Source organism: Rhinolophus ferrumequinum, chromosome 26 (genome assembly GCF_004115265.2).
Source record: "Rhinolophus ferrumequinum isolate MPI-CBG mRhiFer1 chromosome 26, mRhiFer1_v1.p, whole genome shotgun sequence".
Taxonomy (NCBI): Eukaryota; Metazoa; Chordata; class Mammalia; order Chiroptera; family Rhinolophidae; genus Rhinolophus; species Rhinolophus ferrumequinum.
The window spans coordinates 11186597-11204421 of NC_046309.1; the positions used below are offsets into that span (position 1 = coordinate 11186597).

At 38.5% G+C, this 17825-nt stretch overlaps 1 protein-coding gene across 2 annotated transcripts in view; it reads left to right on the forward strand.

Annotated features, from left to right (window-relative positions):
* The window catches only part of DGKI (diacylglycerol kinase iota), a 382485-nt gene that overhangs the window by 289645 nt on the left and 75015 nt on the right, over positions 1–17825 (forward strand). For both annotated transcript variants that reach the window (XM_033099050.1, XM_033099049.1), the window contains 2 exons: positions 7452–7531; positions 9788–9832. In XM_033099050.1, the coding sequence (XP_032954941.1) occupies positions 7452–7531; positions 9788–9832 (125 nt within the window). The remainder of the gene's footprint in view (positions 1–7451; positions 7532–9787; positions 9833–17825) is intronic.

Genomic DNA, 17825 nt, shown 5'->3' on the forward strand with positions numbered 1-17825 from the left:
ATTTTACATATTTTATTTTAGTACATATGCACTTTAGAAGTATTTTGCAGATAAAAGAGTACACTTGTGGAGTGATTGCTAGAAGATTTGGATTTGTTGAAGATGAATAGTGTTAATTTCTGCACTATTTGGCATAAATTTGCATAACGAGTTCAAGTAGTCCTAACATCAAACATAAAAGACAAAATTAATTAGTATGACCTGTTGGCATTTTATTTCACACATAAAATCCAGAGCATGCACATGTAAAATATATAATGGATTTTTTACTAATTAATTTAATCACATTCTGGATTATGTGGCATTTAAACAAACAGAAGTACAGAAAGGAGGTTAATGGAGGCCGGGTGAAGCCTGAGAGGGGAGCTGGGAAGGCTTATGGTTTGGCTGCAAAGAAGTAATTGGTTGTATAATTTTCTTAGAGCTGAGGATCACCAGTTAACTCCATTTTTTTTTTTTTTCCTATTTCTGTACCTAAATTTGTCAAAGCTTTCTCATTGTCTTAGTCTGCTTGGGCGGCCATAACAAAATACCGTATCCTGGGCTGCTTAAACAACAAAAGCGTATTTTCCCACAGTTCTGGAGGCTGGAAGTACATGAGCAAGGTGCTGGCTAATAAGGTGCTGGGAGCCCTCTTCCTGGCTCACAGGAGACTGCCTTTGTACTGTCACGTGGTGGAGGGAGGGAAAGAAAGAGCCCACAAAAGCAAGCTCTGCGATGTCTCTACTTGTAACGGCACTAATCCCATCGTGAGGACCCCACCCTCATGACCTCCTCTAACCCTAATTACCTCCAAAGGCTGCTTCTGCAAATTCCATCACTATGGGAATTAGGGCTTCAGGATATGAATTTGGGGGGCATACAAACATTCAGTCTGTCACAATCATGTTAACCCAAATTTCAAACTTGTTAAAACTCAAGTGCTTCTCAGAGGATTAACCCTATAATCAATTATTAGTCATTTATACCCAAATACCTAGAAGGAAGGACAGAGAAATGAATAAGGAAGCTAGGATAAGAAAGGTAGGCTAAAGAGTAAGGGAAATAAATTTGTCCTCCATCGGCCAAGGAATACAGTTGCTAGAAATGAGGAAGGGCAAATGGGTATGCGCAAAGAGAAAAGCAGCTTTTGTTTATTGGCTCTATGCCCTACGTGTGGAAAGGTTAAAACATGGATGATTTTGACATATATAGAATCTGGTACCAAGGAAATTCAAGTTCTTGATTCCCTAGAGACCAAAACTGTAACGCTCACTAGCCACACATGGTTATGTAAACTTTAAATTAATTAGAATTAAGAAGAGAGAAAAACGTCACTTTCTCACTCACACTGGCTGCATTTCAGTTACTCAATCTGACATCTGCCTGATGGCTGCTGCATTAGATGTGCTGCTCTAGAGGCATCTGAGGCCCAAATAAGGCAGATCTTCCTGTTACACAGGTCACCACAGCCATGGGGATTTTGATTGCTTACTATGCTTGGTGTCCATCGGTGGAAATGGATTGCAGCAATAGGTATCATTTTGGGGGATTTGATTACCTCTCTACAGTTTTCTCCTTTTTCCTATTTGGTACTAATTGATACTTTTTTAAAAAAAAACTCATAGAAACCATCTCTGAAACTATGCAGTGAACTTTGGCACCATTATCATTAAAATCAATTGCCACAGATAGCTTATATTACTTATATTTAATTCTGAAATACCTCCTGTTTGTCTGTCTATATACACACGTACTTGTTCCATTCGTGTATGTTCTTTATTCGTATAGATACATATACATACAGACGTATACTCATACATACGTGTGCATGTAAAATGCACACGTTTAAAGGTTAATAGTAAAATGGGCATCCATGTGCCTACCACACAAATTAAGAAAGAGAACAAGTACCTCCCCTCACCCTTCCCCTACCAAGACAACTAGTATATTAATTTTTGTATTTGCCACTCTCTTGATGGATACATATTTACCACTAATGTATGCATCCCTGGAGCAGATATTGAGTGGTTTGGAACAACTGAGAAGCAATCCTACACCTCCCTGTGTAAGGAAAAGATGATGCTTGCACTTTTAGATGAAGGCTCTCAGGAGAGCTGAAAAGAGTCTGGATTATTGTCTGGCTGCAGCTTCCCTGAGAGTGCAAGGTAATGACTGAATTCTGGGAAGCATTTGTCAGGTTGTTAGGGTGAGTTCTAGCTGAGCTCAAGTTGAAATATTGTTAAAGAGAATGGACTTGTTTGAGTTTTTCTGCTTCACCATGACCTAACTCTTGCTCTAAAGAACAGGTCCAGGCAGACCACATCTGGAGGTGATCCAGTGTTGTTATATACATAAGAAACTGGTTCAGACTCACCTGGGCATCCTGTCCCTGGATTGAAAAATAACTGTCCAAGGAGTATGAGAATCTAACATATCTGTCTCTTGAGATACAGTGTTCCAAAATGCATTGTTTGGTAGCCCAATAGATCTGTCATCTTGGATCTTATAGCCCCATCCCCTTGGAAGTTTCCTTTGCTTTTCTTCTTTATTGATTGTCTTTGGTTACATCCTGCGCGCTCCTCATTCTTGTTGCAAACTTCTGTTGGGGCAAGTACAGCAGTAGCTCTTTGGTAGAGTGTGTGTCCTTTGTTCAATCCTTGGGCTTGTTTGATAGTTTGGATTATGTGGAAAAGGCTTAGAATTCTGAAGGAGTGGTTCCTGACACTACAATTGCTTAAGAACTTTAAAACCATCTAATCCTGATCCTTTGTATGTTGTCTGTTGTTTTTTTTTTTTCTTCTCTGGAAGTGTGTGGACTCTTCTGTCCCTAATATTCTTAAATTTCAAACTAACATGTCTCCCTACTATTCTGTTGTTATTGTACTGGGCATTTGTTGGGCCGTTTCAATTTGGAAATGAATATTCTTCAGTTCTAAGAAATTATTATTATTATTATTATTATTATTATTATTATTATTATTATTATTTTTTAGTTTGTTTCTGGTAATTACCTCTCTCTATTTTTCTCTGGTTTTTGGAATTCGTATTATTTAAATGTTGAATCATCTGGACCAGTTTTTTATTTTTCTTAGCTATTCCCTCCTATTTTATGCCTCTTTTTATTTTTGCTGCTCTGTGGACGTTTCCTCAGCTTCATCTTTTAACCTTTCTATTTAACTCTATTTTATGAATTTTTTTTAAGGATTATTATTATTTTTTGTTCTCTGAATGATGCTTCTGCTTTTGCTTCTTCATATTTTTCATCTTTTAAAAATACAAACACATTGATTTTTTTTTTAAGATTTTATTGGGGAAGGGGAACAGGACTTTATTGGGGAACAGCGTGTACTTCCAGGACTTTTTTCCAAGTCAAGTTGTTGTCCTTTCCATCTTAGTTGTGGAGGGCCCCGTTCAGCTTCAAGTTGTCCTTTCAGCCTTAGTTGTGGAGGGTGCAGCTCAGCTCCAGGTCCAGTTGCCGCTTTCTAGTTCCAGGGGGCGCTTCCCACCATCCCTTGTGGGAGTCAAACCGGCAACCTTGTGGTTGAGAGGACGTGCTCCAACCAACAGAGCCATCCGGGAGCTCAGCTGCAGCTCAGCTCAAGGTGCTGTGTTCAATCTTAGTTGCAGGGTGCAGAGCCCACCATCCCTTGCGGGACTTTGAACTGGCAACCTTGTGGTTGAGAGCCCACTGGCCCACAAGCACATTGATGTTTAATGGAGGAATATTTTCTCTCATGTCTATGAGGACTCCCCAGAGAAGAGCCTTTGGATTTCCAAGAAGGTAGGGTTCTGGCTGCCAGCTTTTGGGGTGATGGAAGAAAGCTGGGGATCTCTACATTCTGCAGATGATCATTTAGTCCCCATTTTATGTAAAGTAATTGCACCTGCCAAGTGGGTGGAATCTAGTGATCTAACACCCAGTGGTTCTTATTTTAGCTGCCCCCTTTAGCTTTAGTTCCTGAGGTACTTGATGCTGCCAGTTTACAAGTCGTCTGAGGGTTTTGCAGTGTAACTTGTGTTTATTCTCATCTCTCTTCACGCATGGTTTAGAATTGGACTCTATAGGGACTCTGGGTCAGTTACCTACTTTTCGTCTGCTTTATCTGTTACTATTTCCTCCTCCCCTTTTCACTTCTTTTTTGTTGGTTTATGTCTTTTAAACACCCATTTACTATAATTTAATAGCATTTCTGGTGAGAGAGAAGTGTGTGTTAAATCCGCCATCTTAATCTGGAAACCAACTTGTTCTTTATTGCTGAGTTAGAACTTGTAAATTCCCTTTGATCCCTGCAATGAAAGTTTCATTATGTAGGTTGAGTATTAGCTGATGTTTATCGGAGTCAAGTGAAATCTCTAAAGCCAAATGAGATGAGTCAACAAGTTCCAGGATAGTGGTGCTAATCCTCAGGTGACAAGCACTCTTCCTGCTCCAGGTTCAGATGAGGGAAACGCCAGTGAATTTTTGCCAATTGGCAAAAAGGAAGGTGGTAATTTTCCCCACGTGTCTCCTTTCTCTTCACCATGTAAAGCTGCAAATGGAAGTGCCGGATTACAACATTTTTACACTATAGTTATTTTTCCCATCATAGAAAGAATAGAAGTTAGTTTTCAGTAAAAAGGAATATAACTTGCGGAACTGCTACCAGCTACTCTTTATAGTATTATGATAAATTAAAAGATAGATGATTGGATATATCCATTTTCTAGCTGACGATGCTCAAAAGAGAGTCAAGGAAGTAAGGGAGAATAATGTTGCTTTTAAAATTTGCAAAATCCTGGAAGATATCTATTCTAAATATCACAGTCTTCAATCCGAGGATTAGAAGAACTGAGTAACTTGCGAGACCAAAGAGCTAATGTGAGTAGTTTCGTAAGACCAAAGCAGTACTGGGGTCGAATCCAGGTGACAATGACTATAAATCCTTTACTGCATGTTGCTACCGTCGTAGGATAAAGTTGACAACAATTGTCAGTAACCACGCTATGAAGTTTTGGTAGAGGATGCCTTTCTTTTTTCTTTTTAAGCCCAATTAATAGCTAATAATCAAAAGCACAGTTTCTCTTAATCAGGTTCTTGAGGAATAGGCAAAGTTGCTGATTTTATACTCATAGTACAAATGAATGACGCGTGTTTGAAAACTTTCCCAGCTACACCCTCTCGATTCCAGGTCTGGAGTATCCAATCTCTAGTTGGAGTCTAAAATACCTCTACCAAGTACATTGAGTTTATGACCAGCCTAACTCTAAGCATTGATAATAGAAGGATATCAGAGGTGTTGACAGGATTTCAGTGTTTGTATAAAATGTGTCTCCTAAGTTAAGAAGTGGATAGATATTGATGACATTTTATTTCTCTAGATTTGCACATTTGAAATTAAGAGAAAATATCATTAAGCAAGATTCTAACATGCGCTCCCCTGTTAATGATAGCTATATTCTATTGCCACAACCTTTGGCTTACTTTCCAGATCAAAATTCTAGCTTTTCTTCATCATTTCTCAACCATTAGAGATCTTTATTCTTCTCTTACCCCTGTGGATCGCTTCATTTGGATCTATTTAGTAGTCGTCAAGCTGAAGATTACTTTAATTACTGCTTTTTAGGGATCTCCTTATTGAATTTCCCTTCTATTTCTATCAAAGGTACATGATTACCATAGTGAAGACATTTTTGATGTGTCTATTTATATTAAAAAAAAAAAGAGAAGAAATATTTTTCCAGACTTGTATTTCTCAAACACATATGATAGTTGCAGGGTTCTTCACTCTTCTGCTTACCGGCTCTCCTGCTTAGCTTCCAGAAGAATGGGCAAAGGCAGGCTCCAAACCAATGCTCACTCCCTACCCCTGCTCCAAACAGTTGTTTCTTCGCCTACCCTGGAAACTTGACTTAGCCCTTAAAGACTCACTTCCTCTTTCACACTTGAACAGGCCCTAAGCCTGTCTGTCTTTCTTCTTTTTACAAACTTGTATTGACAGTCTACCATTTCTTTACCAGCCATTAGGGCTGTATAGGTAAACACGTCTTATTCCTGAGGTGAGAGAGTTTGTACTCGTTCTCAGAATTACATAGTTCTTTCTACAAGATGGTGGATGCTTTCAAGCTTTATGCATGTAGGACTTTGGGAACCTAAAGGAATGGGGCGGTGGTATGGATGTCCCAGTGGAAACCACCATGAGACGTAATATTGAGAAATGAACTCTATTTCTTTTTCTCCAGACCACTCTTGCTTCTCTAACGAAAAGAGTTCAAGGGGCTCTATGTCCTTCAAAAGCCTAAAATATGTCTTTCAGGCTAGAGTCTCTCTCTCTCTCTCCTAGAGTTTTCAAATGACTAAGTTCATACATTGAATATACTCTATGTTACACTTATTATTATTTTTGTTTATATGTACACCTTCTCTATTACTCTGTGAGTTCCTCAAGATGTTTCCATGCATTTCAAATGTATTTTATTCTCTCTATTTTTGGTTTTTAAAGCCCGAGCCCTTGGTATTTTCAGAGCCATTTTTTGATGATTGGGCTTTAAAAATAAATTCAATGAATAAAAGCTTTTAAAAATCATTAATGAACACCATTTTCATATCTGCTTGCTGGTCTCTAGTGAATTAATTCAAGATTTTGAATTTTTTTGGTTCAGTCATGGATTTAACAGGGTAGTATACTTTTAAAATTAGAATTATGCACAAGCATTTTTAAAGTTTTGGGAAGGAAACAGTTTTGCAGTATTTCAGGAACCTTATGGTTGTATTTGAAAAAGGAGGTTCTATTCACGAAAGCCACTATGTGACATTTACTGTCACCTAAATATGGTATTGAAGGCACTTAACAGCTTCTCCTTATTGTTTGTTGCAGTCCTGCTGCTACCACATTTACAATGACCATCTTTAAAATCAGTTGGATTTTTAAGCTGTGAACCTTCTGGAAGCTCCGGGTTTTTTGTTTTTGTTTTTGTTTTTAAGCATTTTATTCCTATTTAGTTCTGCTGTTGGCCAGCAGGTAGCAACACTGCCTTGAGTAGTTGAGTCTCTTAAAAAGGGAACTATTGCAAACTGACAGAAAGATTAAGCCCCATGCATTCAGCATGGAAAGGGGTAAGTGCCCAGAATCCTGATTTTTTAAATTCCTCTCTGGTACATTGGCTATTGCAAATGCAGGTATAAATTATCAGCTGGCTATGAGCAGCCACCTGCTCCTGCCAACCCACTGTTTCCATAATATTCAATTTCATGTCAGGGCCCCTGAGACAAAGTGAAATGAAGGCTGGCCAGGTCGCAAGGGGCAATATGATCATGCAAAGAAAGAATATGACCACTGCATAAATAGCATAAGCTTGCAAGGGAAGTGAAAGATCCAAAATCCCAATAATATTTATGAGGTTACTTTTTTTTAACCATCGGAAACACATGCATGCCAATCTAGAGAAATCAAATATGTTATTTTAGACTCTTCTCTTTCCTTCCCCCTTAGCCATCCCTCTGGGTATTCTCGTTGTGCGTGGAGACTGTGATTTGGAGACTTGCCGTATGTACATAGATCGCCTACAGGAGGTGAGTTTCTATAGCCGATTTCTTATTCTGCTCAGTTTTCCATTTTTGTAAACAATTACCCGCCATGTTTATTTGCTTCTGAAAGGATGCATCTGGAGAGGAAATGGACGTGAGGTGGCCTTGGCTTTTAAGCATGAACCACGGCTTTTCCCTCCCCCACTCCCCACTGCCCACTAACTTCCCTGCTCAGGTGGTTGAAATGGGAAAGTATCCACTGGATTAACTACACGGTGGTGGTGTTCCAGTGTGATCTGTAACTATGGTTTGGAACTCCTTGTCTTCTCACCAAACTACATGCCTGTATTTTTTGAGCTATACAGAATTTCCGAGGGCACTGATACATAATAAAAGAAAACTAAGGGTTGGGCTTATTTCATGTTTTGTACCTAGCACAGACTTTGTCAAAGACAGTTATATTTAAAAAATATAACTCCTACAGGAAAGAAAAACCTCCTATATTTCATATGAATTTGTGTCAGAACACAAAAGAATGACCTATTTTTTTCCTCAATTTCATCTTACCATTGAGAAGGAGAAAGAGGTCTTATATATGACATTCTCATGAATTTGAACTGTACCAGCAAAGCCAGAAGACCCCAACCCACCACTCCAGAGATCCCTAACTGCTTTTGCATAACTGTGACAGGGAGTATTCACTCTCTTCATTTTACAAGTGGCACAGAGCATGACTGGCCACTTTTTTTTACATTGTTTCCTGATGAAAGATGCACCTTAGAATCACTTGTTTAGATGTGGTCCAGACATTTGTATTTTTTAAGCTTTGGGTGATTTTAATAGATACCCCAATATGAGCAACCCTCTTCCAGAAACACATTATACATGAGGAAATGTGAAAAATGAAGAAGATATATATAGTGTTTAAAATCCTTTCCATCTGTAGCCAGTTCGCTTTGAACATTAGATTTTATCTCTTTTGGTGGAAATCAATTCAGGTAGGAGGCATAAAGTAATGTGAAAAATTATTATTTTTTCTCGTCAGCATTGTTAAAGATAGAGATGGAACTGTGAATGTAAAATATTTTGAGATAAATGTCAAATTTTGAATGCTGACATGGGCGAGACAAGAAAAGTCAACAAATTTTATACTTGTGGCTCCATTGGGCTAGTTTTACTAAGGGTAACGTTAGCTTGTTAAAATTTGTGAACGTTTTAGTGTGTGCCTTAGGTCTAAACCAATATTCCTGGGACATACAGCATCTCGTTTTGAAAAATCCTGTTTGTATTTTATTGTGGAACCTCCCTTAAAAAATCTGCCATGAAAATTAATCATCATTGCTACCAAACCCTTTTTTTCCCCTTAACACTTGCGTAACAAAATTTCGCAGTAGCGAAATATATGACTGTTAAATTGACTTTGTTGAAAACTAACTTATTGGCAGGCTTATCACACCAATATTCAATTAAAAGTGGGATTAAAGCAAATAGGAAAGAGCAAACTCAAAGAGGGAAATGTTTAAAACTGACTTGGGCAAAGAGAGGAAGTTGAGAAAGCTGTGGGAAGCCGGTGTGAGGACAGTCACCCAGGCTTGCTGACATTTGTAAATAGAAGCATGACACTCATTAACAAGGAAGCCTGCAGGACATGACTCTGGCGACAACTTAGTTATAAAACTTTATAAAGGGAGCCCAGGCTCTCGGAATCTGCCAGTAAAACCTCATTAATTTCAACCCTATTAATTTGCACTTTGTGATCACACAGAGGTGCCCAGTGATTTTCTTTTTGCAGTCTATGAAAACCTGTTTGCCAAGCAACTTATCAGTAGAAACACAATTACCATGACAGTATGTATTGGATCTGAGATAAATAGATTCTTTCAAAGGGCTTAAAGGGACTTTAGAAGCTCTCTTCAGAAACGAAATGTTCTGGTGCCAAGTCCACGTGACCCCCAATTATTATAACAAAATTGCCTGTTTTTTTTTTTTTTTTTTTTTTTTTTTTTACTTTTGGTCTTCTTTATCCTTGAAATTATAAAATAGTATGTACCTCTAAACACTAATTTAAAATTTATGTTTCAATAGTGAAATGGCCTTTGTTCTTTCAGCCCAACTTGGTATGCTTTTATTAGTTTTGGCATTGTCTTCTTTGTTTAACCTTGATGAATTTGGGTGAGTTAGATAGTCCCCAGATGACTTCAGTAATGGTAAATTGGGAGGTCAGTTGATTGAATTGTGGAGGCAGCTTATTCAAACTAATTTTAAGTTATGGATATATCGTTTTTTCCATTTTCTCATTAGGACCTGCAGTCAGTTTCTTCTGGCTCCCACAGAGTTCATTACCAGGTAACACATAATTTACTCTCCCTGTTTCTTACCTTCCAGCCAAAAGAAGTTCATTTTTCAATTAAGGTCTCATTTGGATTAGAGTTCACATCTTCCCTAGAGAGAGAGTTCACTCTAAGAACTAAGTGAAGTAGACATTCTGATTCTTTTGCATTTTTCTGGTTTTGGACACTCCTCGTCTAGCACAAATTTGGACTGTGGATTTCCTCCCACATCATTTAGAAAAGATTATATAGTGAAGTGCTTTCGCTGCCAAATGCTAGAAAGCTTAACTCAAACTTGACAGGACTAGAGCAAAAAGTTTAAATCAAGGGTGGATTTTACGGACCATTTGTCCACGGTTTGTGCTCCATTTTTCTGCTGGATTTTTGATCTCTTCTCCTTTTTCTGTCAATTTCACCTCTGGACTAGATGTTTCCCTGGTCCAAGATGGCTGCCATCAGCAACCCAGGCTGTATGTTTCTCCTTTACATCCAGGGAAGTGAATTCTCTGCTCCCTACAGCCCTCCAAAAAACTCTAAGGTGCGATCTGATTGGCCCATCTTGGTCTTTTGGACACGATTCAGTAAACCCAGCCTGCCTGTCTCTAATGACGCACATCCACTCCACACAGAACACAGCTATCCTTTGCCCCAATACTCTTTGGGAGTGCACTTTCTTCCCTACTTTCCCACCTCTGCTGTGCTACACAGGAATCTCCAGCTATCCTCTGACCCATTAGATGTCTCAGGCATGATTCACATATCAGTGCACAGTATCCCGCAACCTGCCAGGACACACACAACGCTCTCTGAGTCGTCCCTAAAACTCTTTGCTCTGAGAAGCCCAGGACCCTTGCATGCTGGGAAGGAGGTGTGGGAGCCAATGGCTCTCCAAATAAATAATCTCATAGACCCTTTTATACCTCCACAGGGGGAAGGGGTTTAAAGATGTCTAAGTTTGTAAATCTTGGTTTAGCACCTCCTATTTTGTTACTCTTGAAACTTCCAACTTAGCATTCTTCTGCATAGACAACATAAACAACAGTTTTTCAAACCCTATACCTATAGACTCTAGGTAGCTTTCTTCCCCTGCCAATGCTCTATACCCTCAGCCAAAGCAGCTTTATTATCCTGAGGCGGAATGACCAGCATGGTCTTGGTATTATGTGTTTGTATGTGTATTTCTCAAAGTGCCCCATTGTCCCAGAGCTTTTGCTTCCATCTGGCAGCAATGTAAAGAGTGCGAATTCAACTAGGATGTGTTTCCATTGGGAAAATTGGCTCTACTTCTGAGACTATTTTAACCAACCATTAAAAGGCAAATTTCCACTTTATTTTTTAGACCGAGCACACTATTTCTCACATTGTTATTTGCCTGTTTACCTAGAGCCACCATCTAGGTGTAATTTCATTTTTTAAAATATAATGCTTTTAAAGCCTAAAGCTGTTCACTACTTTTTAAAAATTGGCACTGTGGTAGCTCTAAGATTTGAAGAGTCTGTTTTTTAAAAGGAGTTTGTAGTTTTTACTCATGGACATTTTGAACCTTTGCAATTTTATCAAAGTACACATTTCAGGCATTTATCCTAACTAGTTTTATGAATCTAATGCATTTAGTATCCTGGCTTATTTGACGTAGTTATTTTGGTGTGAGGTTTGATAATGGGAATATTTTGTACCATGTTTTCTTTATGCCATATGTGTACATATCCACAGAGATCAGAGAATGGTTGAGACTCTAGAATATGATAAGGATATTTGTTTCAGTTATTATTTGATCATAAAAACATGCAGAAGGATTAACGGTATTCCTCTGACTGTCTCAAAATTGTGCAATATTTTTTGTTTACTTGCAGTCAAGTCAAACCTTGGTGTCAAAACTGCTGCATTATCAATGTCACTTGAAAAGGTTTTGTCCACTGACCATATAAAGTCACCAATGCACTGATCAAAGATGAGTGTCAGGAGTGTCACTTCATCCACACCCCTCCTTGCAGAGTTATAAAAAGCAGGATCCTTGGGTAGTAAGGGACAGTTGGAGTAAAAGAGATCTACGGAAACCCAGGATCTTCTCATTCAACAGGAAGCTTAACTGAAAGAGACTGTGTTTAAATTAACATCGCCAGAAAATAGGGAAGGTGGTGAGAAAATTTTCTGAGCAGAACAAAGGAGAGCCGGTTGAGGCAAAGAGTTGGGGGGGATCTAAACATTCACATTTGGCTGGGACCTCGGCCAGACAGCAGGAGGAAGAAGTTTGAGGGATGGTGAATAAAAAGTTCTGTTTTAGTTGTACTCATTTTGATGTGCCTCTTAGAAAGTTGGATGTATGGATTTTAATGCTCGTTGAAAAGCTGAGGCCCGGAGATAGAAATTTGAGTCATTAGCAACTAGCTGGCACTCAAAATTCTGAGGCCAGGGAGAGTTTGGAGAATGACAAAGACCCAGTGTCATATGTATGTCTACTGATTGGTCAAGAAGAACACAAGTTTCAGAGAACAATCAGGCAAGAGTCATGGAAACTGAACGAGCAGCAGGAAAGCTGGAAATCAAGAAGGTGGTATCACGAAAGCCAAGAGTAAAACATGTTTCACAAAAAGGAAGAAGTCATGAAATGTGTCAAATGCTTTTGAGAGTTTGAGATGATGTAGATTGATTTCTCTATTTTTCTGAAGATGCACATACAATACATGGGATAGAGGTGCTCTTAGTTTTATGTAGAAAGTGACAAAACCAACTGGCAGGAAATGTAATACTAAATCTTTTGTTTTCTAATGTGAAAACCAGTAATGTCGAATCTCTAGTCTGTCTCGGTGGGAGTTAGGGGTGAAACGTGGACCACAAAATGCCTTCAATGCTTTTAATGAACTTTCTTGTGTATGAGGTGGTGCCAAACATGCTTGGAGAATTAGCCCTGATAGAATGAATAAACACCACTAAGTTCAAAAACTTGAGACATTCCTGTCAGCTCACTAATTAGCAGTTGGGAGTTTAGCCGACTCTTTTCGAAGGCTAGAAAAGCCTCAAGAGAAAAACCAGCATTTAGCAAGTTGTACAAGTAAGTGCCTGAGACACCTTATTAGTGAGTTATATGGCAGATCCTAGCCGTGTGAGCATTTCGTCGGTTTGGTTTCTTCCTTTCCCACATTCATAGCGAATTGCCAACAAAGCACTAAAGCTCAAAAAATGACACCTTGTATTAACCTAACAAGGCATACTGGGTTATCCAAGGGTGCTGGATAGTTATAGCCTGCTGAAAATTCCTGCCTACACCATTTGTGAGGTGAAAATACAAAGGCGCCTCCATCCTAATGACATCTCATGGAACCAGTAACTGAAAGTTCAGACAAGCAAAATGCATTGTGCTTACAGAGTCTCAATATTCTTGAGCTCGGAAGCTAAACTAGAATTCATAGAGAAATTGGACTCTGCCTACCTAATTGATAAAGATGATTTCTGAGGTCATTTCTTCTCTACTCTCTCCGTAGACTTTATTGTATCCCGTCTTAACCCCAAGTCTTCAAGTTACTAAGAAGTAGAAGCACATTTAGCCATTCTCAGCTGAGGGAGACTTAGCTCCTCATGTGGGACATTTGGCAATTTGGGCATTTTTGTGGGTCACGGTTCGAGGAGGTGGTGCTAGTGAAATCTGTTGAGTAGAGGCCTGAGATGTTGCTAAATATGTCACAATGCACAGGACAGTCCCCTACAACAAAGAATTATCCAGCCCCAAATGTCAGTCGAGAGGAGCTTGAGAAACCCTCAGTCGTTCTGATGGCTCTCAGGGATGTGATTGGAGACCATAGGTAGATGTAAGTCCTAGATGAGGAAACAGAAAGAGGAGCAGAAAGAGAAAAAGTAATGATGGAAAAAGAGTCATCTATGGATATGGTTGAGTAGAATAAACAAAGAACCAGGAGCAATGGAACCAGCCACAATTAGGGTTTTTTGTAGACAGAGTTTCCCCATTTCCCCAGTGAAATGCAGTCTGCAGTACTGATATAGTTGGTTCATAGGTGTGTACTTTCCAGAATATTATGAGCAAATAATTTGAGAATTTGATGAATACAGTAGGATTCAACAGTAGGTTCAAAAAGGGATCCATCTCAGTGATTTCTCTTCTTTAAGAATTAATTTACTTAAAACTAACACTAGAATGGTTGGAATATTACAAAATAGATGTAAGACATCCTTTAGAGACGTCTTTCACTTTCCTTAAGAAAACTTCTTGGTCAGATCTGAGCCTACATCCATTTGTTTATCTTCTGACCTCCTTTTTTTCCTACAAACCTACCTGATCCTCAGGTGGGGGCGGGGGTGGGGGTAGATTTGTGTTGTGTTCCACCAGAGCTCTGTCTAGTCCTCAGCAAACAGTATTTGCCCACACAGATTTGATTTCCTTATCTTCTCTTAGTACTGGCTACCTTTCATAATCTGTCCCTTTTTCTCTGAATTCTCTTCCTCCTTAATTTGTTTTCTGGATTCTAGAAGAGTCTTTCAATGGATGGGCTGAAGCAAGTTTAAGGGAGTCATCCTGGTAATTAATTTATCTTGTCTTCAAGAAGGGCAGGAGTTAGCTAGGAACTTTGTAGAATGTTGTTCCTTTGGGCTAGATCAAAGCTGTCAGAAATGGATTGAATAAGGAATTAAAATAAGACTTGCTTGGGGCCAGTCTCTTTGCTGTTAGTAGTGTATACAGCTAAAACACACACACACACACACACACACACACACACACACACACACACACACACACATAGAGTTATTGTCCTTAATGGAGGACTATCTCATGAAAAAAAAGGGCTCTTCGAAAATGTTAGAACAACTCTCATTTCCATCTCCTACCACACCATAACTATTTCTTCATCTTTCAAAGCTGGTTTTGAAAATGGGCATCCCATTTCTGTATTTTTCTGCTGCAGGAGTTGTGAGTGGTAAAGTAGGTTTGAAGGGAAAGAGTTTAGAAAGGGAAAAATAACAATGGCTAGTCTATTAATTGGGATTACAGTTGGACTGAGATGCATAAACACCTATTTCTAACCATCCCTGACTCACTGAGGATGAGGAGATATTATACAACTTGGTGATGGAGGAGAGGAACAAGTGAATGAATAGCTGGGCTGGGCACGGGAGATGTCAAGGCAGGCAGGTGAAAAATTTGGATGGGGAAACGAGAGAAATTTAAAAATAAAGCAATTATTGCCTGGACATTATTAAATGAAGCAGGGATTCCCACCCAAAGGGACTTCTATTTTGCCTCTGCTTATGTCCTCCCTACATTTAATGAAAGAAAATAAATTTCATTCACAGTGAAGGTATAGTTAAATGCTAGGTGAATATTGCTTAATTGGATAACCTACTGGAGTGTGTAATGGGACTGCTGTGCCTTCATTAAATTATGTGTGCCTCAGCTACAAGTAATTGAATCTAAATTAAGGGCAAGTTTGGCTTGTGTATCTAAATAGTGGTTCAGATAATTTCCTTATCAATTACATATAATTTATGCCAGTTGACTTAAAAATATGCATGCATGTGTATAAATTTGTATATATATGTGTGTGTATATGTGTGTGTGTATGTGTGTGTGTGTGTGTATGAAATATCAGATTTACTTTCATGCCTGTGGCTATATTTTTAGCGTGAGAAATGGATTTTCCATTAGCATATATCAAAAGAGAAATTCACATATCAGGGATTTTTGAAATGAGCAGTATTTGCTAATATTATTCATCTAAAGAGCACGCAATTTTAGATTATTACCTTTAAAACAGAAAGGACCATAGTATGTCCAAGGTTATATCATTCTCCCTACATTATAGAGCAATGACAGTTGCATTCATCTAAATTGCACCATTTATGAGAAGAAAAATAAAAAATCAAAAAATGAGCAAGTCAAGTAATCTTACCTCTTTGATGAATCGTTGATTTGATTATGCAGTTTGAGAGGACTGAGATTAGAAGCCCTAAATTAGCACCGAAAGCTATTGATGTGATAGCGGCACAGTTCAGGTAATTATGTGAGGACCTCCTGAAATATTAGCTGCGTTCACACAATCACATTTCTTAAGTATCTACTGTCAGATGCTTTTGAAAGGTACATATATATTTTTTTTAACTTATTGGGGTGACAATTGTTAGTAAAATTACATAGATTTCAAGTGTACAATTCTGTATTACATCATCTATAAATCCCATTGTGTGTTCACCACCCAGAATCAGTTCTCCTTCCATCAAGAAAGGTACATATTTTAAAGCTTGTTTTCTTTTTTCTTTCTTTCTTTTCTGATTCTATCAGAAATTAGGTCTGTACATTTATTTTAATGTGCTGTGAAACAAAAATACTTCTGGCTATTCTTGTTTCGTGATATGGATGCTGCCATGTCTCCTCAAGAACGTCTGTGAAGCTAAGGTCTGCCCTTCGGGCCAAAATTTGCCCTCTTGCGAGGGGCTCTTTTGTTTCCCTCACTCCTCTTTCCTGCTCCAGTCTGATTCATGGTCCACACTGCACTGCTGGTCACCCTCCGGCTGCCCCTGAATCCAGGATTTCTTAATGCCAGGGCCACCTACTCTTCCCATGTGCCAGACCCTCTGTTGGCAAGGAGCTGTTTACCTGATGCGAAGTGTACTCCCCACAATGTGTTAGCAATGAGAGTTATTTTAAACAGTATTTCAGCAAATTTAATATTACTTCTGTACTAACATCACTCACATATTATAATTCTCTTTTCTGAGTAGGAGAGAAAGGAGTGTAGATAGACAAGATGTAGGAATCACGTGAATCCTGAGTACAGAAGAATCCATCACTTATAAGCCATCATTAGTTAAGATTGTCAGAAAGAAGTTCATGGACCATCGCTTTGAATTACTGTGACTTCCTTCTCAACAATCTGCTTCCCTTAATTCCTGCTCCCCTTTTAATCCATCCAAATGTGCATTTTTCTCTGACATTAAAATCCTCGAAGTATTTCTCTTGACTTGGACTACTTGTGTCCTGAAGTGTGCCAGCTTTTATAATCTTGGCTTATCATAGTTTTCCGATTATACAGAATTCCAGACTTCTCCTTGGTTTTTAACCCTCCACCCAAAATACACATTAGGACAGCACTTTTCTGCTATGCATCCTTTTGTACCTTTTTCCACATCTATACAATGGTACACACATGCACAGAGGGTGCTTAAAATGCATACACATTTTAAGAAAGGAAAACCATATTAAAATTGCAATACTTAATATATACTGATAGCAAAAGATGAACACAAGTCACGTTTGACTTCTGCAATTACAAGAGGTGCTCAAAGTGGTTACCATCAGCGTCCAGACACTTCTGATTACAGCGAACTACTGCTTGAGCAATGTTGACCAAAGTGTCCACTTGTATACATTTTTTTGGCACCACTGGTATATATGTGTGGACTAGATTAGATCCAAGGGGAAAATTTTGTTGAGACTTCATTGCTTTTATATATGTTTTTAATATGTAAAATTTTTAAATAAGTAATTTAATTGTTTTGCATTATAAATCTTCCGTAGATTGGGGAGATATTACATTTTTCCTTTGCAGTTCAACATAGTACCACATTATGGTAGTAACTGTCCCCTTTTGGGTTTTATTTATTTATTTATTTATTTATTAACAAGGTTGAAAGCTTCAAAAAAGGAGGGAGAGGATGCAAACCTAGTTCAGGGAAACTTTTAATCTTCAGGTGGGACCAGGAAAGTATCCCATTATTTTTCAATAAATTGTTTTTCATGAGATTTCTGTGCCTTTAATTAGTCAAGTACTGTTTAATTTCAATTATTAAGGCAATATAATACTCCATATATATAGTTTTTCCACTTGTCTGTTTTTCAAAAAATAAACACAAGTAGAACTTAACGGCACTTTATTTAGATGGCTGAAAGCAAACATTTGGGAGGGACCACGGATGGAAATCAGCAAAAAGTTCATTACCTCCTTCTGTATAGAAATTGGCCTGATTTTAGCCCACTACCAAGAGAATAGCTGCCAGAGAGA